This window comes from Astatotilapia calliptera, chromosome 7 (genome assembly GCF_900246225.1).
Source record: "Astatotilapia calliptera chromosome 7, fAstCal1.2, whole genome shotgun sequence".
Lineage (NCBI taxonomy): Eukaryota > Metazoa > Chordata > Actinopteri > Cichliformes > Cichlidae > Astatotilapia > Astatotilapia calliptera.
Genome location: NC_039308.1, coordinates 6,699,838 through 6,724,318, shown reverse-complemented (window position 1 = coordinate 6,724,318; position 24,481 = coordinate 6,699,838). Strand labels below are relative to the sequence as shown.

Genomic DNA, 24,481 nt, shown 5'->3' with positions numbered 1-24,481 from the left:
GGAGGAAGACAGAAATAAGAGCAAGCTATATTATATCAGACTGCAGCGCTGTGTGCTCAAGGCCGTACCCTCTACTGCCATTTTGCGTCGCAGATCCTGCTGCAGCCGACTCTGTGTGTCCTCCAGCTCCAGCTCCTGAGCGCTGAACACAGGAGAAAATAGTGAGACCTCTACATGTGAGAAAAGGGAATTGCTTTCATAATGCATTCGCTTACAAGATCATGAGTTCAGACTCATAGCGTGCCAATCTGTTCTTCTCTAGGACGAGCTTAAACCAGGACTGATAGAGCTGGGCCTCGTCACTGTCGTCCGTCTGAGGAGATTCTGTAAAAGGGAAAGAGGGAACGATGTAGGGAGGAAAAAAGAGGTTTGATAGGGATCAAAAAAGAAGAAAGACATTTCAGAATTTATATCAATTATTTAAAAACCACTGCAAGAACTTCAATGACATACACATCATGTCACAGGGTCATATACTATTCACAGGAACACAAACAGAAGCTTGTATTGTAGAAAGATGAAGCAACAATAAAGTCCCTAGTGTCTATTGTGAGCACAGCCATTAACCGTATGTAGAGGCTTTTAACCAGACCAGGATTACAAGGCAGTGCTTTTCTCTAAATGGTCTGAGAAGTATGGGCAGTGCAATTAAACAGAACGAGAAGGAAAAAAAAGAATGAAGCTTTCACTGTGGAATTCCATTGAGCTGTAGAGTAGAGTGAATCAAGGTGTTATGGTACAGACTTCTGTCAAATAAAAGCAGCTACGCAATGCTGAGACTCACAGGTTTGTAAGGCACTGGTCTGAATGTACCTGTTTCTCCTCTTATGCTCTTTTCTATGGCCACTCCTCTCTCCTCCAGGTCCCTCTGCTTTTCTCCGACTTCCTCCAACTGTCTCTGGATCACCTGTGCAACGCAACAACGTCGCCGTATGACACATGTAGTTAGATGTGATCAAAGGAGATTAATCAACGGAGAAATCGTTCTTTGAAATTTCTGCTTTCCCCTCCATACAAAGGATCTAAATTGATTTGTGGCGTTCACAAATAAAATTAGCCCTTCTTTCTCTGAAGTGTCCTTGTTATTCTGGGTAATTCTGAGAACTTGTAATGAACAAGTTTAAAGGCCTCATTTCTTTTATAGAAAACACTGCCGTTCTTTTTTTTTTTTTTTTTTTTTAAATGCAATTTTTCAATTCTGTGAGCACTACAAACAATGTTCCATTTGCCATCCTTGTAATGGGGTTTTCGAAGAAATCTCAGAGACTGATATCAGCAGGGGCCGTCAAGGATAACAAACTGAAGGAAAAACCTGAAGCACCGACTCTTACAGTGAGGAGTGCTTCTGTTTGTGAAAGGTCACTGCAAATAAACATTAAGCTGGTCATTTTTATCCTTTGATGAAACATTTCCGTCACGGTGGGAGTAGCCTTTTCCCGGGTGATGATGCCCTCATCCATAGGGCAAACAGACTCCCTGAAAGGTTTGATGGAGAATGGAAATGATGTTTGGGGGGACGTGTTAGACAGCAGTCTTCCCCACTATTATTATTATTATTATTATTATTATTATTATTATTATTATTATTATTATTATTATTATTATTATTATAATAATAATAATAATAATAATAATAATAATAATAATAATGATGGATTGCATTTATGTAGCGCTTTTCTAGAAAAGCGCATCCGTGTGGTAGAGCTCAGGAGACGTGAAGAATCACTGCCAGCAAACATTGACGTCTGGTGTCACATGGTGGCCCACTACCTTATTAACATATGTTATATTGATTTTTTTTCCCCAATTTGTTCATGCCTGAGTCCTTTTATATAATCAGATGCATATATATAAATACTCAAATAGCATCATTATTAAATTCCTTTAGAGCGGCTCCATTTGTTACTAGTCAAAGCATTTTTCCATAGCCTGCCCTGTTTTATTCCTTTTCATTCTTTATGGCCAAGAACCAGCTGGTGTCATATGTGAAATGAGAAAATCCTAATAAATACCACACCCAACCACCTGAAAACTGGTTGAATGCGAGCTCTAATTATTTCTTCTCATGGTTGGATTGATGGGGATTTTGTCACAACTGATTGGATTGTGAATGCAGAAAAGTGCCATCAAATTTTGATCCACCGTGCAATGCCATTGGAAAACATCTGATTAGCAACAGCTTTGGGTTTCAGCATGACAATGGTCCCAAACACACTGGCAAAGCAGTCAAAGCATGTTGGGACAGAAGAACATACAACAGAACACCACAAGTCATGGATGGGCCTCCCCACAGCCCGGATCTCAACACTATCAGAACCTAACATATTACTTATGTTAGGGGGAAACTGGCACGGGGTATTGCCGTCCTGGGGAAAACAAAGCAAATCTTGGATCAGAAAGCACTGCACATATTATACTGTGCTTTACTACTACCATATATGAGCTATTGTGTAGAGGTCTGGGGGAAACACATACAAAAGTAATACACAACCAATAACCATAACGCAGAAAAGAGTCATTCGATTAATAAATAATGCAGGGTACAGGGACCATACAAATGCACTCTTTATCAAAATGCAAGCCATAGAATTTCAGGACTTGGTGAAGTTTAAAACAGCACAAATAATATATAAAGCAAGAAACAAAATGCTTCCAAAAGAAATGCGTAAATTGTTTATAGAAAGACGAGGGGGGAGGAAATGGAATTTAAAAATACAAAGTGCTAGAACAACTTTAAAAAGTATGTCTATCTCAATACTGAAGAAAGTAACAACATAAACCAGTTTAAAATAAAATATAAAAAAATAATTTTAAACAAATATAAGAATGAAGAAAACGGGGTTGACCCAGGACAGTAACTGAAGTGATGTTTTGGTTTATTGTGAATCTGCTAATTTACATATTCTGTCTTTTATTATATGAAAGAAACTATATTGTGATGATTTGTGTTTTGTTTTTCTTTTGTTTCATTGTTTGTTTGATTTAAGACTAAAAGAAAACTAAATGAATGAGATGAAAAATTTGTGGGGGTAGGGACTAATAAGTGTATACTTCTGTTTACTCCTTTTCAAACAAAAGAATGGAATGATATCACGAAATGATGGTGAATGTACACGTTTGAAATAAAAATGAACTGAACTATTCAAGCAGTTCTAACGGTGAGGTCTGAATCCTCTGGACAGAAATTGGGACTGGGACTATACAATGAAGACTATAGAAAAAGCTGCCAAAGAGATTTAAGACTGTTTTTGATGATACAGGCAGTCATACCAAATATTGATTATCAAGCTCAAAAGAACTGCACAGAATCCGTTTTAGACTTTATATTTCTTTGTATGTTTTCACATGTTTAAATAAAATCAATGCACCTACTTATTATAAAATTAATAAGAAACGAGGGGTGGCTCAACATTTTTGCACAGCACTAAAGATATAAATGTGCTCATAGACATAAATTAACTTTTGACTACAGCAGAAAGTTGAAACATAATAACACCTCTCTGTTAAAGTCATAACTGCTAGATATTCAGTGTCATCAGTGTGGGCATACTCTCAGATAAAAACATCGTGGATCTTTTTGAGCGAGCAGCAAACCTTTGTACTGTAAAAGCATCAGGTAAATGTAAAATGTATAACTATGACTGGTAGCAAAAAGCTCTTCAGTCAGGGGTTTTTACATTTTTGTCAGGTCAGACCAATGCACAGCTTTCCAGCACAAATCTCTCTATTAACCACAGACTGAATTTAAAAGGAAATTACGATACCTGAGCTCTGTGAAGCCTCTTTAGCTGTTCTCGTTTAGCCTGTTGGGCCACTGTCTTTTCCTGCTTCCTCCTCAGTTTCTCTGAATGCAGCTGGGACAGGAAGCGTGGAACATTTCACAAAATGTACACATGGAAAAAACCAAAAAACAAACCCAGTACACGCGGGAATAACTGGAATGTGCCGTGTCTCACTCAACAGGAATGTACAAACCTTCTGACTGGATACCAGGTTTTCATTTTCATCATCACTTGAGGAGGGCTCCTCCAAATTCTGCTGACTGGATGCTGGATATGTAAGAGTGAAAAGTTAAAAAGTGAGGATAATTAGAAACTCTTAGCATTTTAGATTTGCAAGAGGAAAAAAAAAGAGCCTTTTTGGATTATACAGATAAACTTTAAAAGTCAGCATGAAATTTTACTATGATAATCCCATGGATGAAAAATTCTTCTAGGTGTTCAGAAGCCTGCACTCCAAAACACAAAAAATTGGCTCCAAAAAGTATGGAAACCACACAAGCATGAAGCAAATAAGCAATAAAGGGGGCCAAAAACCTCTTCCTTCTTTTCAGCAGTGGATACTGAAATTAAACATGGCAAGACTTTTAAATAAGGAGGCTTGAGATTGCTCTAAACCCTCAATTTCAGATGGCTTTCTCTATTGCTGGAGCTGTACAACACAGAGCAGAGGAGCTTAACGTGGTCATCTCAGGCACACAGCTCTGAGTGTGGGCAGTAAACCCCACCCGCCCGCTGTTTGAGCCTTCTGTCTATGAGGGGCAGCCAATTACAAGAAAGCTAGCCTAAATGGAGGGTGGTATTAAAGGAAAAGGTGCTAAAGGCTTGTTTCACACAGTGGATGACCAGATGGGCTACACTAAGGGCTAGGGTGTGCAAATCATGCAAAACTACTTTTATTACACCCAGTAGAGAAATCAGAGACCTAAAAATGAGGAGAATAGATCCCCTTTAAACCTCAAAAACACACGTTTAGTAAAACAAGGTCCTTTGATTCTGTCTGGAGGGTTTTGTTTAGTTCACTTCTCTGATCATCAGACATTATTGCAGTTGCAGCTGCCCACTGACCTGAGTTAAAGTGCGGAACTTGTAAATTGGATCAAGCTAAAGGCAAAAAATCCAGAGGATTTAAAGCACTGTTACAAACAAGCTTCGGAGTCCCTACACTAACCTTTGTTTCTGAGGTTAGAGAGGATGTTTGTGATTTCCTTTTGAACCTCCTGGTCTTTCCCTTCACTCCCAGACAATTCCCTCTTCCTCAGCCTCAAGGAAGAGAACAAGTTGACCCTTTTGCGTGCAAATGGGCCAATGTCATCAGCGAACACCTCTCCAGAGTCTTTACGGCCCTTTAAGGACACCTGCTGCAACAGGGAAGGCAGGTCCTGCCCCGCCCCCCATGGATCTGCCCAATGAGCTTCACGCATGCTGGCCTGGTCCTCTCGGGATGACTCTGGCGCTATGGCACTGAAGCGTGAGCTAAAGCTAAACGCTCCCTCGGACATGGGTCGCCGTTTGCGGGGACCGTCGTGTTTAGGTCTCCTGTTAAAGCAGAGGAAAAGTATCAGAATTTAATCTGATTTGAAGCCCATAGAGAGCAGTAGAGAAGACAGCTTGGTTTATATAACAGCAAACTATGAGCCAAGTATTTTATACATTATGACTGCAGTGTTGGAGCTGCTGAGTTGATTGGTCCCGCTAAATGTCCTCCTGAAGGCGTTGGCTATAGCCTGGAAGGCTGAGGGGGATGAAGCTGAAGTTTGGCTCGGGGAAGCCTCCCCGCTCTGGATCGAGTTTCTCCGAGGCTCATCTAGTTGTGCCTCTGCCTGTACCTGATAAAACATGAGAGGAGAGGATAAATGTATTCAATATAATGTAGGATTAATTCCTCTTATATCTCTCACATCACTGTCCGTGAGCCATTCTACATAGCATAGAAGGAAAAGATGAGAAAACTATCTTTCATATCCAGGCTCATCTTCTCTCAGGTTAATAAACAGATCAAATCTCCACCTGGTCCTTATGTTGTGGTGCGTTTTCGGTGGTTGTGCTAACGGGAGTTCCCTCTGGGTTGACCTCCACGTCCCAGTTCAGAAGCTTCTCTTTGGCAGAAAAGGACAAGGCCAAGCGTTTCCTTGGCGTAGATGTTCTGCAGACGGCCGAGCGCTCCTCACTCGTCTCATTTACCTCTGGAGGATTCAGGGTATCCACTGAGGTTTTGGAACTGCTGTCCGAGTGCTGAAAGAAGAGCAGAAAATAGTCTTTTTTGTTCACACTGTGCAACGTCAATGAATTACACAGACACCCTTGCTCTTAGTTATATTCCTTAAAAACAAGACCGTTCTGTATCCAGTGAATGTAAATTAGTCATAACATACAGGTTGTTTTTCTGCTGAAGTGATCTCCTCATAGTCAGAGTCGGCTTCAGGGACGGTATCAGGTCCGTCTTTGTCCAGCTGTGAGCTTTTGGGATAGCGCTTGATGAAAAGCAGAGGGAAGGCTACATAAAGAGACACAACAGGGAACATTTTACAACAAAAAAATATGCAAATACTGCAACCATTTTTCTGTTACCCAGCAACTATTAATTTACCTGAATATAATACAGGCACGAAACACTGTCTTTTTTCTTTTAGGTTCAGCATGCAAATGGAAAATGTGAAACACATCAGACATCAAAACTTCAGCTTCACATTACTTCTTACATCTTTAAAATGTGAATGATGCCACTGAAGTGACTGACACAATTCAACAGGGTTCTTACAGCTTAATGCAAGTTGTATGAATTTTAACACCAACTTTACAATATCCAGAATTAAAGGGAAGAAGTGCACCAGGTGGCAGCTCTGAAATAAAGCCACTGTTAGCATCCACAATAAGCAGATCCGAGGTAGTGTGCTAATCCAAAATGGCTGATGTTTTGGCTTTCTTATCTGAAATGTATGCAAACGTATGTGCATCCTATGGGATTCCACTGCAAAGATTTCCACTGTGCACTTAATACAGCACACCTCTTAAAGAGTGGCTGGTACCACTTCAGTCATGCAGCAAAAACTTGGTTCAAAGCGCAATTTTCTTTCAATCTGTGCAGTCAGTACAATATGATAAATTGACCTGCATTTACACAACGCTTTAATCCTAGTCGCTCACACACTGAAGGGCACACGAGGGGCAGTTTGGGGTTCAGTATCTTTTCTAATGACAATCCTTGGAAAAGATCTTGAATAATCAGACCCCAACTTATCTTAAAGACCTCATATCACCCCAATAGAGCACTTTGCTCTCAGACTGCTCTATTGGGGTGATAAGACTGTTGGCTTACTTGCGGTTCCTAAATTTTTAAAAGTAGAATGGGAGGCAGAACCTTCAGCTTTCAGGCCCCTCTTCTGTGAAAGCAGCTCCCAGTTTGGATTGGGGAGACAAACACCCTCTCTACTTGTAAGATTAGCCTTTAATCTTTCTTTTTTGATAAAGCATATAGTTAGAGCTGGACCAGGTGATTCTGAATCCTCCCTTAGTTATGGGCTGCTGGGGGACTTCCATGATGCACTGAGTGTTTCTTCTTCACTCCCTATGTGTTTACATGCCACTCTACATTTAATCATTAGTTATTATTAATCTCTGGCTCTCTTCCACAGTGTCTTTTATCTTGCCTCCCTCGCTCAGCCACAACCGGTTGTGCCAGATGGCCGTCCCTCCCTGAGCCTGGTTCTGCCAGAGGTTTCTTCCTGTTAAAAGAGAGGTTTTTTTTCCCCCACTGTCGCCAAGGGCTTGCTCATAGGGGGTCATCTGATTGTTGTGGTCTTTACCTTACAATATAAAGCACCTTAGATGACTGCTGTTGTGATTTGGTGCTATATATTATTAAAATTGAATTGAATGGAATAGAGTAATATTTAGCTTTGTCCAACTCACAGCCAGTCAGTAAATCATTTCAAACCAGTTAGTTTTAAATTTTAAAAGTCCAGTGTCTGACAAAAGTATGCTAAGATATCACAATTCAATTGAAAGATTGATTTAAGAGATTTAACACAAAGTAAGCCCCTTGTTTCTGTTAAGACCTTTTCGTAAATGTGACAAATGAAAATACCTGCTGCAAGTTATTTTTAGAAACCTGTATCTTAGGGTTCGCTAACTAACGACAGATTAATGAGTACAAGTGTAGGTGTGTAGTCTTCAAAAGCAGTGTGAGCCAAACCACCTTGAAACAGGTGGCAGATTGAATAATGCTATATATATATGGAAAGAAGGAAAACTTTTTGTTTTCTGAGGATTTGTCAGTCATGGCTGCAGTTAGGAGGAGGAATACTGTCTGTCCATCACGTCACAGGAATCAAATCACTCTGCAGAAAACAACAAACAGCCCAGAACACTACAAAGATGGGAAACAGTGACCTCTAGTGTTGAATACATTGGATGACAGTTTATCAACTACATAAAAACCACAAGCCTACAGTAACTGTAATTGGGCACTTTCCCCACTGACATCTGGTTTGTCACATCACGTTATTTGTGCACAGATATTGTAGAGTGAAATGTTTTATCAGTAACAGCCTGCACTGTAAAAACAACTAAGTAAAGTCTCACAACCAAACTATTAATAGCTGTCAGACAAGAAACAAGTTTTCGGTTCTCATTGAAACGATGACGACAACAACAGGAAGATTGATGATGATGGCAGAGGCAAGACCGGAGTGAAAATCTGAGCTACTCACTTGCTCGAATCTTCCGCTTCCATCTGTTGTGTTTGTGTTTGGGGTTACAGTGATCTGCAAAACAAGGGAAGAATTTCTATAAGTTGCAAAGGTTAACATTAAGCAGAAATGAATTAAACACAGAAAAAATGAAATGAAGGCTGATTAAGTGAATGTGGGGAATGCTGTCAGGTAAGAATTTGGTGTGGAACAGATCAGGTGTGGGTCACATGAAAAAGCTCATCTCACCAGGTAAGAAAAAGAACATTTTAATAATAATGTGCGACATTTTTGAAAAAGTTGGAATATGGTGTGAAATGTAAATCCAAACAGAATGCAATAATGTGAAACTAATTTAAAGGCGTATTTCACAGAAAATAGCACAAAGGTAATATATGACATACCATTTGTAAAATATGTCATATTTTAAATTTGAAGCTAGCAACGTGCTTCTAAAAAGCTGGGAAGAGCTTTTTCATGCATTCCTGCAAGCCTTTGGTTTGCTGTAAAGGAAACACATTTTGCTTCCTTTCTTTATTTTAACAAAGAGCTTCTTAAACAGGTGGAAAAATATCCATTAGAAGTGGTAATAAATGGATTTGAGTGATATCTCAAGCACATCTCATGTTGCAGGTGTTACTTGTCCTATTTAAATAGGGAAGAATAGCGAAATTGAGATGTTCTGTATTCTGCTTTAGAATCTCTTACTGGATAAGAGGAGATACTCTGCGAATACTAAGAACCTCAGCTTTGAGAGTTTGCAATGTTCATGTGGAGAAATCTATGTAGACCAGAGAAGAGAGGTTATATTTCAAAAGGTACAGATTGCTCAGTGACACTTGATGAGCTGCACATTTAAAGATTGCACACAATGTCATCCTTTTTAATCACGTGTTGGATCTGTATATGATGCGTTTTGATAAATTATGTTTTTTCATATTGTGAAATGTCCTGCGAAACAAACTAAGCACACCAACGTTATGTTATTCAAACGTCGCATGAAAGTTCTGGGAAGTTTTGTGCAGGTAAACAGCTTAGTTTGCAGGACTGTGGTGAGTTCGCAGTAAAGCCCTGTGTTGGACTGGTAAGGTCAGAGTGTTGGGTTACATCAAGTGTAGCACAGATTCATTTACATTTAAGTTGATGATGCTTGGATTCATTCACTGAACTCAGTCGTTATAACAACTTAACGTCTGGTGTAAAGACAATAAAATGGAACAGAACTGAAACATCTGCTTACATCTGGTTGAATTCAGTTGTGTAAATCCACAAAGAGTGTCTGCACTCACGTAATAATATTATATTGTATTATATTAAAAAAGCAGAAAGTCCAGTTCCTGTGTCCTTTTTCACTTTTACTTGAGCAACAAAGTTGAACCAGTGCTTTAACTTTTACTGGAGTATTTTTCAACACACTTCTACTCACAGTATGTCTGTACTTTTCCACCCCTGATGTGGACAGACTGTTACAGTGGTGTGGGACAAAAACTATAAAATCAGTCACACCCCTGTCTCCCACACATAACCGGAGGAGGGTCTCCAACACAAACAAAGTAAAGTCACGAGTTAGAGTTCAGCCAGTTTGAGATTCTCCCTCAGGGAATATCATGCTATGAATGAAACAACAAACATAAACTTTGGGGATTTAAAAAGCCATCCGAGCAACTGGAAATCGTTGTTTTTCCTCCAGCCTACCATCCTCATTTCTTCAAAAAAAAGAAAATCGCACTGACCTTTGGAAGAGTCCTGGCTTTGACCTTTTGCTGCGGCGGTATCTTGCGTTTTGGATTTTACTAAACAGGAAGCATCGTGAGCTTCCACTGCCACATCCACATCGTCGGGAACTTTTTTATCAAGCGGTTCAGAGAGTGAACTGGAGGCCTCGTCTGCAAGTAACAACAGTATGCAGCCATTACATTCAAGTTCGTGTTAAACTAATCAGCGGTGCAATGTTATTAAACAGCGCGTTTCATGCCTGTGATCTTAAGAACAGACTTAAGAACTTCAGCACAAAAAAGTTGACAGTTACAAGAACTGAACTACTAGTCCTGCATCTCAAAGTAAAGATGCTAGGCGCTAATTAAGCATTGCAAAATTAAACAGAACTATTCTTAAATTCAAGAATTTAATCTGAAGCATATTTTGGCTTCTTAGGGACACAGAAGCTGTTTAAACACACAGAGTGAGACGAGTTCAGTCAGACAACCAGAAATGTGCTGCTTCACGCGCACACGACTGGTTTGTTTAAGCTGCATTTTCCCATCTCTCCCCAATTTCTACATGCAAAATATCTACATGGACTGTTGAGCTCGAAGCTTGAACGACTAACTACACAGTGCTGCTGTAAGAAGTAAAAGGTAAAGGTGAGTGGTCTGACTGAACTGCAACTTCACAGAAAATCTTCATTTCCATACAGGCATAGATAAAATACACAGTCACATATTCATGAGTACTCACAGAGTAACGAAGTCAACATTGTACAGAAGGGGATTCCACTTGGTAACAGCAAAGAAATGAAAAGATGTCGGTATAACCACAGGTATAAATGGGCCCCTAGGTATTTTTCTTATTTTTAACACTGATGGCACCAGTTATCCATTTTTGGTTTGGCTCAAAAAATTTACTTGAAAGGTTTGGGATCAAGTGAAAGTGAAACAACAATAATAATAATTTAAAAAACAAAAAACAAAAAAAAACCTTTAAAGCTAGGATTCAGAGATGTCAAATTTGAAGGAAAGGACAGAGAAGACCCGCTAGCAGAACCCATGAGAAAGCTAACAGAAGATTCACTTCAATTCTGTTTAGGTCTTGAGCTTTTTCCAATTATATGCAAGCTTTTGCATGAACCTTGTTCTTCCTTGTTTGCCTTTACAGTTATTATTGTTATTAATAGCCAGCATTTTTTGTCACCTTCTCAAAAAGCTCAAGTTAATGGTTAACAAAAGCTGTGATCGTGAACATGATTTGTGTGGGTGATGTTAGCATAAAAGAAAAAAAGATTTCCTATAAAAGAAGTTGTTTGTTTTTAATTTAACTGCTCAATTATGAGACAACCCCTGTTCAACTGTAACAACAAATGATGACGCGAGTAATTTATGCAATCAAACTGATTTATTTTGAAATATATTTACAGCTTATAAATATCATAAATTAGCATTTTTACAGGAATTCTCAATGTGGAAAAAATAAGGCTGGAAGGCTGCGTTGAGATAACATAACTGCGTAACACAGACAGTAGCCACAAGAAGGTCTGTGGCAGTGTGCAAAAAAACCAAAAAGCTGCTACTGGGCTGCTTCACTCCTGAGCAAAGACTAGGAGGTACATGAGAGGGACCTGGAGAGGGGCTCTGAGGGGGGGAGGCTTCCTTCTGAAACAGAGGGAACCACAGACAGACCACAGACATGTGGACACGTGTTACCGTCGAACGGGCCTAAGAAGAAGGGAGGCTGCTGCTGTGTTAGAGAACAAATCAATCCAGGGGCATTCACGTCGGTGCTTGGTGTTAGAGGAGTGAGGGACAAGCAGAGCACAACGTGAGCATTACGAGGGTTAGCCTGCGCAAACTGGCTAAAAAAAAAAAAAGTGCTACATATGCATCCGTTAACCATAAGATTATGAAGTTTAATCCAAGGTTTTTAAAAATAGTGGACCTGCAACATTAACCTTTATATGTCCCTTCCCTTAGGTGAACAAATCCAATTAAACCACTAAAAAATAAAAAGGTTAAATTAGATATTTCTATGTATCCAAAGTTTAAATACTTCAAAGAGCAGGTAGGAGCCTGTGTCAAACTGATACAGTTGGCCAATATCAGCCATTAATCCTGAAGCTCCACCAGTACTGGTGTCTGTTGTGTTGCATTATCATATGAGCTTTGGTATCATCACACAGTGATCTGCTCTCTCTGCACCGTTTGAAATTTCTCTCAACACTTTGTGCAGCACATGTAGCACCACGGCTGAGCAGAGAGTCAATCGCCATGTTTCAGTTCAATTTCTGCCTCATTTGTGAAGTACAGTGGTAGAAAGTTGAACAATGGCCCAGCACATTTAATGGGGACCAAACATCGGACACAAAAATCCACCACTGGTTTAACTCTTATATTTATATTGGTCAATAGAAGGCTACATTAAGTTAGCTTATTTCATCTGTAGGCTCTGTGAAGAGAATCCCTACAAATGTTGTTGGTCAGCTGACGTCAAACCAATAGCGCCATCCCTAGATCCATAGACTGTATATAAATGATGAAAGCATTTTGTAAAGCCTCAAACTGAACATTTTTAGCACCTTTTTAAAACCAGAGTTCACAAGCAGAGGGTGGCACTGCACAGCCTGCTAGTTCTGGACACTAAAATATGCAAGATGATCAAACGTCTTTAGTGAGACTTGAAACTGGTGACAATGACCAAAAAAAAGAAATGTATCAGGAAAGTATTTACGAAGGGATCGATCAACGGAGGACTATTTTCCATATTTCTATACAGCTGGACATGTTTTTGCAACTAGAAGATTGACCCCCTGCTGGTCATTCGAATTAATACTGGTTTATTACCATTTCACATTTGTTTCACTTTGCAAGCTCCATCTTTTATATACAGTCTATGCACGGGCCAAACCGCTAGCATGGCTAAAAAGAAAAGCTAATTTCAGTTTGATGCACAGTTTAGATACCAAAGAACTGAAGATAATGGCAGCTTCATCCTTTCATGTAAGTATTCTTGGCGAGTTGTTTGCATGATACTGTTCATTGCATAATATTTAATATAGTATTTAACATACCACAAAGCTGCACGTAACACCTTTATCAACTATAGCATGCGATACGTGTGGTTCATGCTGGTTACTCTGGGTTACACAGAGACAGTACAGAGCTACGAAAGCAGACAAGCTCTTATGGCCAAAGCCAGCCAATCGTCACCTTCACAGGACTCAGCCAATCAGAGGGTGCAGCATTGGAAACTTGAACGGACTGAACAAAATGAAGTGAATGAGACAGAGGAAATGAATTTGGGAGGGGGAGAAAAAAGGAGACAGATAAGATAAAGGAGAATGAATGGAAAGATGGAAAAAATGCACAATATAGTGAGAATTACAGGAAATGGTACAATCAGCACTGAAATTCTCACGTTACGATATTAAGCACTGAATACACCTTAGGTATCATTAACAAAACAGAATATAACAAATAAGGCTCACATTTCACAAAATAAAAGCGCTACATTGTTGCAAAGCTAAAAACAAAGTGAACATTTTCACTGAGTCAAGAACTTCAGTAGGTTTGGATTCAATGACTTTGGCCAACAGGGAGGCCGAAAGAAAAAAAAAAAAAAAAACAAAAAAAACAAAAAACAAACAAAAAAAAAAAAACAGTCTGAAATAATGTGCTTTTGAGTTAATTTTATAACCCAATGCAAGAAAATACTGCAAAAAACCCCAACACAGAGTGGGTGCTCTCGTGACAATTAGAAAACAGAAGTAAAAAATTAGATGAATCGTCACCCAAAGAGAGAAACGTAAATGATTAAATTTTTTTTTAAATAATTTGAATTCCATCCATATTTTTAAAATGATTTTTAACAGAAAACAATACAATAAATAATGAATCCTGAATAAATAAAGGGACATCGGTGAATTACCTTTAAGAAAATACACAAAGTGAAATACTTTGAGATTTACAAAAAAAAAAAAAAAAAAAAAAAAAGATATACAAAAATGAAAAGCACTTCCTGAAAAATGTATTTATTATAAAAAAAATAAAAAATAAAAAAAAAAGAAAGAAGAAAAGTTTGGTATTACTATTGCACACTCTGGTGTTGCAGCGTTACGGGGCAGCAGGCAGAGTGCAGACACCACAATTACTGGTTTAGTCCACTGAGAAAAACCAACACTCAGTCCCGATGGCTTAAAAAGATTGAAGCAGAGAGCGTGTTCCAGGTCACTCTAGTGCAATTACTATAATACTGACGATATATTAACTAATCAGATTCTTGTTTAGAGTGTCTTGCGGTCTGGGTTGGACATTTCTGTGACAGCCCAGTGGGTAAAAATCTGCCTGGAACAAACCCATGGGAGTCAGAGAAGGTTACAACACCAGGAGAGCCTGATGGTCAACAAGCATGTACCAAAAGAACCCGGGTAGAGCGCTCAACATGGCGTCCTGCTTCATAAATTACTGATGGCTTCAAAAACACAAGACTAAAATGAAATGAAATGATGGAAAGCATTGCACATTTGACGCTTTTTTGGGAAATGCAAAAGAAAAAGAAATCCATCTGGGCTCCTATCTGGCCACCTGGCTCCATGACCCCCCCGTTAGTCTCCCTCCTAAGTGAGCTGGTGGCCGACGAGATGCTGCTGGGCCATCTGGGGCTCCTGGTAGATCTGTCCCAACACCTCATGCATCATGTAGAGCAGAGGACAGCCCAGGCTCAGCAGCTCAAACAGCAACACATAGTCATGCGAGTAGCTCCTTACGTGCGACCCCACAGCTGAGAAAGACTCACACACACTTCCCAACAGCTGTTGAGGCAACACACACACAGCCCGGCTAGCACGCCTCGGCAGGCTCAAGCCTCGCCTAAGCAAGGAAACCAGGGTACCTGGGGGTTGCAGCTGGGTGCTGCCCGTGGTGGCGGTGGTGTAGCTCCCGCCGTCCATGGACGAGGGTGCGACACGACTTTGGGGTTCCTGTACAAAAACAACACACAGAGAAAGAACTCAGAAATGCAACACACTCTTCTAAAACAACAACAACAGGGAACTTTTCAACAAGAAGATTTAGACAACCACACAAGTTTATTCCACTAAAACTACTGTTTCACACCGATGCTCTAACACTGCTATTCTTTTCATGCTGAATATAGGGTAATCCAGAATTAGAGTATGGAGGACAGATACCCACACTGAAGGTTTGATTGTATCCTTTAAGCAGGGTGGAATGCCATCCCATAATAATAGGTACTCGTTCATATGAATAACAGTGAAGAAAACCGTCTGAAGGTTCTCAGTCATCCAGGTCATCGTACTCTAAAAAGCGTCTGGACTTTTTCCTTGTTTCCTTGAAGAAGCTTCTTCAGTTCTAAGAGTAATTGGTGGAGAGTCTCAAGCCCTATGGGAGTGTCCCCAGGAGGGTCATGAACCCCCTATTGATCCTCTACCTAAAATATCCAAATGTCCAAAATGTGAACATTAGCATCCTCTTTAGAGGAAAGTGTGAAAGAAGCCATCTATGTCCACCGTGAATGACCATCTTTGAACAGAGGCGGTGGCTTACGACACCAAGTGTCTGTCATCTATAATCCAGGTTTGAGATCCTTCCCAGACACCTTAACGCCAACTCACATCCTGGGCCATTTGACCACAGGAAATCACATCATAGGGCGGGGCTAGGCTTCACAATGGGTTCACCTGAAACCTTGGCCGATTGTGACCCACACATGTTTTCACACCTTGGCTCGTGTGATTAGGTAGAGGATCAATAGGGGGTCCATGTCCCTCTTGGGGACACTCCCGTAGAGTTTAAAATGTGGGACTCTCCATTGCTCTTAGAACTTCTCGGATGAGAGGTGAAACTTCTTCAAGGAAACTTGGAAGTCCAGACGCTTTTCTTTCCAAGCTCCTTATAAAAGAGGTTAACATGAAACATTTCCTTTGTGCTATAAAAGAAGATCTTTTCTAAAAGCTAGCTAATAGAACTGAACAGTGATATTACATATGGATATTACATTGTGTAATAAACATTTACTTTGTAATAAGTAAATGTTGGGTGTTGGGTTCCTTACCATTCTCCTCCTAACTCTTCCTGGGTTATTGCTGTACAGGCGCTGTGCATAATGCAGCTTGCAGTAGAATTTAGCTGTACAGAAAGCAGAAAAAAATATATATTTTGAAGTGACGTCTCCTACAGGTTTTAAAGGCAAGTCCAGCAAATGCAACGTACCCTCCTGTGAGTCAAATGTGTGTCCTCCCAGGCGGAGAGTGCAGTTGCAAGCGTCGCAGCGGAAACACTCTCGGTGGAAGAAGTAGCCCTCGGCGCTGAGTCTCTCCATCACGTACACCCGCTTGGAGCAGAAGTGGCAGATGTCGCTGCCGCCCAACCCGGGAGGGAAGTCCTTACGCACCACACACTGAGAGGAAGAAGGCCAGCATAGGGTTAGATTTTTGAAAGATTCTTTCAAGCAAGCTTTTAGGACCGTTTTCTTCCAAGAGACACCTGAGGAGGGGAATAAAAAGAACCCCCAAACAAAAACACACATATCAGGAGCAAACAGCCAGATTGCAGCATAAAGAAACTGTCAAAGCTGCAAAGCTGGTCACAATCACAGAAAGTGTTGCTCTTGATAGCTGTAAAGTTGCTGAAGCAGTATATGAAAGTTTTTAGGGACACACAGTATAATTTTGTGCAAGAGTCAATAACAAGAATAAAAAATAAAACAACCACTTCCAGTTCACAGGAACAGTCTGGATACTTATTCTCAGGCGATATTACAGGACTGTAAAAAGAGCAGAAGATTCATGGACGTTTAGACCTGCTCCAGGCCTGTGTATGTGTCAAAGCAGGGACGCAAGTACAGTCATTTTTTGTTAGTTATGAAAGATGCTGTTAAAGAGAACTTCACCAATTTAACATTTTATTATTTGTTTAGTTGTCATAAAGGTTCTAAGTCCTGTACCAGAACCAGAGAGGACATCCTGCCTACATCACCCAAAATGCATCTTACACCCGTGATTATGGCGTACACATTTCCCATCAGTTCATGAATATTAGTATCTGGAGTTGTGTTTGCTGTGATGAAATAGTATTAAATTGAATACAAGCTGCAGTTTTAAATGAACCCCGGCAACACAGACAAAAAAAGACTCGGGGCTAAAGCCACATGCATCTTACCGGTGGAGCACTGGGCCTGTGGTCTGTCTCATAGAGGATGGCCAGTATCTGAGCTTTAGCATCTATGGCTGATGATACCTTTCCAACTGTACGCTAACATTAATGACAGGTGAAGAGGACGGGAGGACAAAAAGACGAGAAGGGGAAAAAAGAAGGAAAAAGGGTGAAAGTTTGGGAATCAGACAGGAATTATCAAGAGGGCAGAAGGAAAAGGCTGAAAATGGATGATTTGTATTAAACGGTATCACACTGTATTCAGACTGAGGCACTGCTTGGTACCTCTTTGCTGTAACGAGGAGCCCCAGTCGGACAACTTATGGAGCGAGCGAGTGACTTTGGAACGATTCTCCTGAGGTCCTCAGGACCAGACCTCTCCGAGTGCTAAATGAGCAGCAGAATGAGCAACAGCTTGATTCATTTCATAAAGAATAAATGTGTTATTGAACACATGCGAATGTGAATACAAGAGGAAAAACAACGAGCAGGACCCCCATGCTATAAACTATAAACCTAATGCCCCCATGGGGTTTATAGTTCCTGGTCATGAAGTCAGTTTATAAAACAAGCTTTTTTAAAATAAATTAATTGGAAGGCAACATTTTTACTTAATAAGCAGGTTTAAGGTTAATAGCCTTAACACTTTAATTTTAACAGAATATTTTTTACATTCTCGTGAAATGTTTCCATTTTATCCATTGGGGAGATAGCTAGTAAATTAGTTTGTTATGAATTAGACTTCCAAAAATAATATTTGTAGGTTCACAATAAACCAGAAAAAAAAAAGAGAATTTTTGCAAAAGAATACTGTGAATTTGAATTTTCATTAACATAATGCGATTTCTTGCTGTATACTGAATGTTGAAGTATGTTAGAGCTGTTAGTTTTCTTCCGTGACATTCACAAGTTAACACAACAATGGAAACTCATGCAGGCACAGAAATGGGTTACTTTGCAGAAGGTTTAAAGCTCATGCAGCTCAGGCAGCGTTACATTTATATTTTGTTAGATAAGCAGTACCGACTACCAAGCGGTCTTCATGCAGGCCATCGACGTGCACAATGACTCTGTTACCTTCGTGTGATTATTTTCAGATGCGTTACTATCATCAACTGTCACAGTTTTGTGAACCTTCTCCTGCTCATTTTCCACATCGTTCTGTGAACTCTCACACATATTCTCATAATTCTGCTCGAGGCCTGACGAGCCGCTCTGTTCATGTTCACAGCCAGCGTCCGAGAGCGGAGAGGAGCTCTTTTGGGTCCCAAAGCAAGGCAAGGAAAGAGCAGCAAATGTTTCGCTGTTGGGTGCAGAGGAATTAGGATGAAGTGAACAGATTTCCTGTGTTTTTTCAGAGTCAGTGGAAGAGGGAGTGTGTGTCTTGTCCTTGTGTCCAGGAGTGCAAAGTGGGACAGAGGAGAAACCAGCCTGGGCTGTGGGGTCAGGGACAGGGTGGACCACAGGGTAGACGGTGGAGCTCTTAGGTATAGACAGAACAAGAGGAGGTGTTGACAAGGAAAGAGGAGAGGAAATGGATGATTCCACCTAAAGAAGAGGAGTCAGAAACATTAGGCTGAGTAGAATAAAATGATGAAAGCGCAGAAACAAGATCATTAAAAGGTTATCAAACTCTAAAGTGAAGAGGAGCGGTGTAACATTTACCATCTTAGAATCACTGCTGGGAATTAAACTGAAAGTTGTTGTTTTGCAGGACTTCTAAGTGTCAAAAACAAAAACTGCAAACTGTCTAAACCTCCCAGATGATGTCATTTTGTCAGACAACCAATTAAAGAGCAGAAAAGCAGCCAGCTGTACATCTCAAACGAGCATTAGTCCCAATTTAGCCATCATGAACATGCAGCAGTAAAATGATTAAAGGATGAACATTTTCATGCCAAGAGTGTTTATAATACACAACCTGTGGTAGACAAAGAGGAGCTGCTGAGGGTGATCTGCTTGAGCCTGGAAACATGGAGGAGAGGAGGCTAGCTCTCTCTTTTATACTCCTCCTGGAAAAGTCCCTAGCAGACAGTCTCTGGTCTTTACTCTAAAGGAACAGCAGGTGGCGGTCAAAGTTGGAACGGATTCAAAATAAATAAATACTGTAAAGAACTGCTATGACATTCACCTGCCGCATAACCCCCCCTGATCTCTCAGAGGACTGCCCAACACCCAGAGCAGACTGAGGAGAGGGAGAAAGACGAATAGGTGAGAGGTCTGGAGAGGTGCGTTCTGGGTAGTAATGTTCAGGAGTGTCAGGGCTCAGTGAGCGAGGAGGACTCAACGGGCTCTTTGAGCGTGGGGGCGATGGAGACCGACTGCAGGCGCTCCGAGTGTGAGAGAATTTGGGGGAGGAGAGGAAAGTAGCGGGATTCTCAAGCAACTGAAGGTAGATGGAAGGCTGGGTCAAAGGCAAGAGGAAATGGATTATGCACAGATGCGCACAGATGCTACATGACATAATGGAAGAAGTTCAGAGGCGCTCAGAGGCAAGCATACCTGCCACTTGGGGCGAGTGGGAAGCAGACTAGGAGGAGGAGGAGGAGGAGGAGGAGTGTCATCTTTGGGCTTTGCAAAACGGGGATTTTCTCTCTCCACTTCCCCATCTTCCTCATCCTCCTCATCTGATGAAGGAAGTGGGGAAGTTGGAGGAGACTGAGCAGGAGAGTAGGATGGATCTGATGGGTCCTGATCCGACGGAGGCGTGGATAGGAAAATAAAAAGGAAAGTAAAGGGTGAGAAAAGGGTGTGCAGAGCATGAAAGGGTTACTTCGCAAAGAAGCCAGTTTGTGATATGAGGACAGCAAGCAAAAACAAATGCATGCATGAGGAAGATACAGGCATTAAATCAATTCTCCAAAGTAAAAGCAAAAAATAGATTTTTGTCAGACTGACCAAGATTTGGATGTAAATGCTCCATCATGAGAAAGGAAGTCTCATAATATCAACATACCACGTTTACCATAAGATAGTATTATTGAATTTAAGTGAAATACACTCACAGAAAATACTTCAAAGATGAAGTATTGAGTCAGACACTTTTTCCTTCTGGTGTACCATCAAATAAACCTGCAAACAGCATTCTTTAACCAGCTTAAAACTGCATCATGTTCTCCGTCAAAGCTAAAAGATTACAGACAGATACAATGACAGCCAACTGTTCTGCAACACATCCGATGCAGGCAGGCAAATCCCAAGTAAATTAACAACCTTTAAGACCCTTTACATAGTCAGAAGGCAGAAACCCCACAGGCGACACAGACTGCTCAGACAGCAGAGGGAGGATGAGGAAATAAATACCAAACTCACCTTTGTTCGAGCCTTTACTGTTGCGGAGTTCTCCTCAAATTTGGCCAGCAGCTGAGTTGCCATGGAGCGGACTTTGTTCTCCCGTTGTTCCCCATCCTCACCAGCAGGGGGAGCACTGTGACAGGACAACTGGCATCACACAAAGGAGAAAGAGAAAGTGAGATCAATTTGAAAAGCAAAAAGTGGCATTACCCACATTGCTTGGAAGAATGAAGCTATTTCAAAGAAGAACCTACCTCTGTGAGGTAGTGGTTGCCCTTTCGCCGTTTCTTGTTATCAGAATCTTCCTCCAGTTTCTTGTCATCCTGCAGCATCAGACAACACAAACATATACAAAGTGCATCTCACTTTCATCCGTTAAAAAAATAAAATAAAAAAAAGACTTTAAAAGAGGCAAACCTGTGGGAAATTTCAAAATAAAAGGCTGTTGTACTCTCAATAAGCCAAAACTTGCAAACCTGCAGGAGTATTAACCACAAAGCAAACCTATTTATCACAACAGATGCTCTACACTAATACGCCTTTTTCCTCCGGCACTCATAAATCCTATGCACACTAACAGCTAAGATTCATGGTTAGATAACACACGCATTACAAACACTACTTTGACCTTTAATGCTACCTGATCTCTAATCTAATTTATATGACTACTGTTGAGCAGCAGAAATGTTCAGATCAAATCAATATCACACAAAAAGCAGCAAAATGCAAGAATCAGCATTTCTCCTTACCCTGGGAATCCTCTTTCTGGGCTGAGGCAGGTTTAGCGCCTTGTGGTTGGTTTTAGATTGATAATCTTCACCATTTTCATCTCCTTCTCTGGAAACTGGAAAATAAGCACAATATAGTTTACATACAAGTTATCCAATCTTTTCAGGAAATTCTGCTAAAACAGTTCAAGAAAATGTAAAATTACTATTAAGATCAAATGTCATTACAAGGCTTGCTGGAAACAGTAAAATTCCTATTTTAGAGGTGGATTTGTTTGCAAGTGCGACACTTGTTGATTTGAGTAATGGAACAAAAAACAAAAAAAAACCCTGTATGCGTCACATACAAGGCAGTGGGAGAGAAGGACACAAAAGCTCCCTTTACATGAACAACCACCACTGACAGGTGGAGTAAAAATCGCTGATCACTTGTTTTCAGAGCAGCTTTAATGGGACTTTCTGGGTCCTGACAACCTAGAGGAAAATTAAATTGATGCAGACACTACCCTGCTGAAACAGCAGTCCCCAGCAACAGCGGTCCTCCCATAATTAGACAACGCACTGGACAACACTGTCAAAAATGGTTTAGGAAAATAGCAACACAGAGGACTCAAAACTACCAATGCCCAAATCGCAAATTCCAAAAAACTAAATCTCAGAAACTACAGGTCAAGTTCATGAAAATAGAGTTTCATTAAAGAAGCATGACTTGTTTGGACAGGTTGCCAGGAGCAAGTTTATTTCTTAACATGGCAGCGCAGCCAAGTGTGCACAGTCGCATCTGAACAAACCACAAGGCTTCTGGAACAGTGTCCTTTGGTCAGACGAGACCAAAGTGGAGATGTTTGGCTATTAATGCACAGAGCCACGTCTGGCAAAACCAAACAGCATGTCAGCAAAAACACCTCACTCTAACTGTCAAGCACGGCGGTGGAGGGATGATGATTTAAGCTCGTTTTAAAGACACGGCACCTGAACATCTTCAACCACAGACTCCTGTGTATGCCAGGACGGCACTGAACACAGAACTGTGCACAGAACTCTGCCCTCCTGCATGATCCAGTCAGCTTGAAAAAAAAAAAAAAGAAAAGAAAAAAAAAAGCATAAAAACCATTAAAACCCCAGGAAGTCACACTTTAAGCACCATCTTTGCTATTGTGGAATTGTTTGAGTGCCGTGTAACATTAGCATAGGGGAGGTGGGCGGAGATCCGTATTCAGCAACTTATCAACTCCCTGAAGGCCTTTTCCACAAAGCTGATGCCCAAAGCGCTTGCTTCACATTTAGAGTCTAACACTGCTCTACATGTTTATCTCCCTCACTATTTTTTTCTACTTTTGGTTCTGTTTGATGTCACTAAGTGCAATATTCTTTATAAGGCCATCTCAGGCTTGCTGTGTTGGCTATGAATACAGAAATCCTGCCCACCTACTGCTCAAATCTGCCGTTTGCAGAGCCCACTTAAAAGTCAAAAAATGGGAACAACTTTTTTTTTTTTTTTTTTTTAAAGCTAAGGGGCAGCAGCATGGCCTAATTTCAGAAAAATGTGAATTATTTTGATATAAGCTATTTTATTTGAGTCCAAGAATAAAAACATGGGACTGGAAACAAGTCCTGTTTAAACTTAGATAAGTCTAAACTTAGATAAGGCCAAGTCTGAGCAGTGGACTTAATTAGACCAGGGTTCATCCTTAGACTCCAAATAAAAAAAGGAACTGGAGTAAAAACCACTAATGCATCTTTCCAAAATAACCCGAGGCTATTCAGCAGCACAAAGGGGCCCAGTGTAAAGACTAAATATAACTCAAGTCATGCACTTAAAGATCCTAAATTCCCACCAAATAAACTGAAAGTCAGTCATTTTTCCATCCTTTGAGTTCAGCAGACAGCAGAAGTCTGCAAACACCAACATTAAAGTGCGTTAGGTAAAACGTGGCTGAGGCTGCAGCTCGCAGTGGTGCTGGACCTGAAGGCGTCCAGAGTTACGCCAAGCGACTGGATATGTCTTCCACAGACATAGCTCGCATACCACTCAGGTCTCTGGCAGGGACCAACTCAACCACAGTTGTGTAACATGTAACTTTAGCTCATGTAGAAGACTCAGCTGGGACTATAATTTAGCAGAGGGACTTCTCCACAATTTAAAAAGACAATGAAAATGTGTCCACAGCAGCAGTAAGCAGCATCATTGTCTACCAACCAAAACACTAGAAGGATCTTGATGCGATCCACGTGAGGATATTTTCTCAAGTATCGTTTTGCCCTTTAAGAGAAATAAAGTGGATGGAGAGCCTTATTTTCACAGCTTTTTTGGGTTACATACAGCATTTCACATTTTTTGGCAAATGGATAACTGCCTCGACCGCTTCCCCGTCTGTGTGTTCAGGGTTAGATCAATACACACGGTTAAATGTTAAATGATCATTTCCTGTTCCTAAACTGGGGTCAGGAGGTCAGGTTTTAGGGCTACCGTTTCCAGTCCAAGAAATTTACATTTAAAGACACGATGAAGACTAACTTTAAAAAACAAAAAAAACAAAAAACCCAACAACATTGGGTTGTTCATGATTGAATTAAAAAAAAATTCATGTAAGAATCTTTGTGGTTCTGTGAGGAAGAAGCTGACCTTTGTTTGCTGGCGAGTTCCTGAAGGCCTCGTAGAACTTGGAAAGGTACAGGACCATCAGCAGCTTATCAGGTTGAGAATCTGCAGCCATCTCCTTTCCTGTCGTCACCGGTTGGATGCCAAACTCTCGCTCAGCCACATCAAACGCCAGCTGATTGTTCCCCGCCACGTCCTCCTCGTTCAGAGAGTCATAATCACTGAAATGGAAAAGGAGATGAAGGTGAGGTTAGGAGATGTGTGTATACGCTCAGGAGGTTTCTTCATATATATTCCATATACTGAAAACAATCTAGAGATAGAGCCGTTTGTGGAGGATAACTCAAGCCATTTATTTAGCTTCTAGATTTTACAGATGTCCCGTAAATGCTTCACACATTAGAGCAAAGCTGAATAAAAACAACTAAAGGAAAATATGACAAAAATATAAGTCATTAACCAAAATACAGATCTGCACTGTGTTCAGAACAATTTCAATAAGCCA

General features: G+C 40.6%; 1 protein-coding gene across 5 annotated transcripts in view; it reads right to left on the bottom strand.

Annotated features, from left to right (window-relative positions):
- The window catches only part of mical2b (microtubule associated monooxygenase, calponin and LIM domain containing 2b), a 58,693-nt gene that overhangs the window by 780 nt on the left and 33,432 nt on the right, over window positions 1-24,481 (bottom strand). Inside the window, exons 13-37 of one of the 5 annotated variants that reach the window (XM_026172760.1) lie at window positions 24,001-24,197; window positions 21,396-21,490; window positions 20,901-20,969; window positions 20,665-20,793; window positions 19,855-20,043; window positions 19,484-19,756; window positions 19,274-19,402; window positions 18,430-18,900; window positions 17,638-17,739; window positions 17,359-17,451; window positions 16,411-16,597; window positions 16,253-16,326; window positions 15,071-15,158; window positions 10,204-10,356; window positions 8,492-8,545; window positions 6,370-6,405; window positions 6,155-6,276; window positions 5,790-6,014; window positions 5,433-5,608; window positions 4,951-5,318; window positions 3,976-4,049; window positions 3,765-3,854; window positions 814-907; window positions 216-324; window positions 69-142 (exon numbers count right to left, since the gene is read on the bottom strand). In XM_026172760.1, coding sequence (XP_026028545.1) covers window positions 69-142; window positions 216-324; window positions 814-907; window positions 3,765-3,854; window positions 3,976-4,049; window positions 4,951-5,318; window positions 5,433-5,608; window positions 5,790-6,014; window positions 6,155-6,276; window positions 6,370-6,405; window positions 8,492-8,545; window positions 10,204-10,356; window positions 15,071-15,158; window positions 16,253-16,326; window positions 16,411-16,597; window positions 17,359-17,451; window positions 17,638-17,739; window positions 18,430-18,900; window positions 19,274-19,402; window positions 19,484-19,756; window positions 19,855-20,043; window positions 20,665-20,793; window positions 20,901-20,969; window positions 21,396-21,490; window positions 24,001-24,197 — 3,671 coding nt within the window. Of the gene's footprint in view, window positions 1-68; window positions 143-215; window positions 325-813; window positions 908-3,764; window positions 3,855-3,975; window positions 4,050-4,950; window positions 5,319-5,432; window positions 5,609-5,789; window positions 6,015-6,154; window positions 6,277-6,369; window positions 6,406-8,491; window positions 8,546-10,203; window positions 10,357-11,570; window positions 11,839-15,070; window positions 15,159-16,252; window positions 16,327-16,410; window positions 16,598-17,358; window positions 17,452-17,637; window positions 17,740-18,429; window positions 18,901-19,273; window positions 19,403-19,483; window positions 19,757-19,854; window positions 20,044-20,664; window positions 20,794-20,900; window positions 20,970-21,395; window positions 21,491-24,000; window positions 24,198-24,481 lie in introns of those variants that run through there. The other 4 variants (XM_026172761.1, XM_026172762.1, XM_026172764.1 and 1 more) reach the window with 4 other exon arrangements.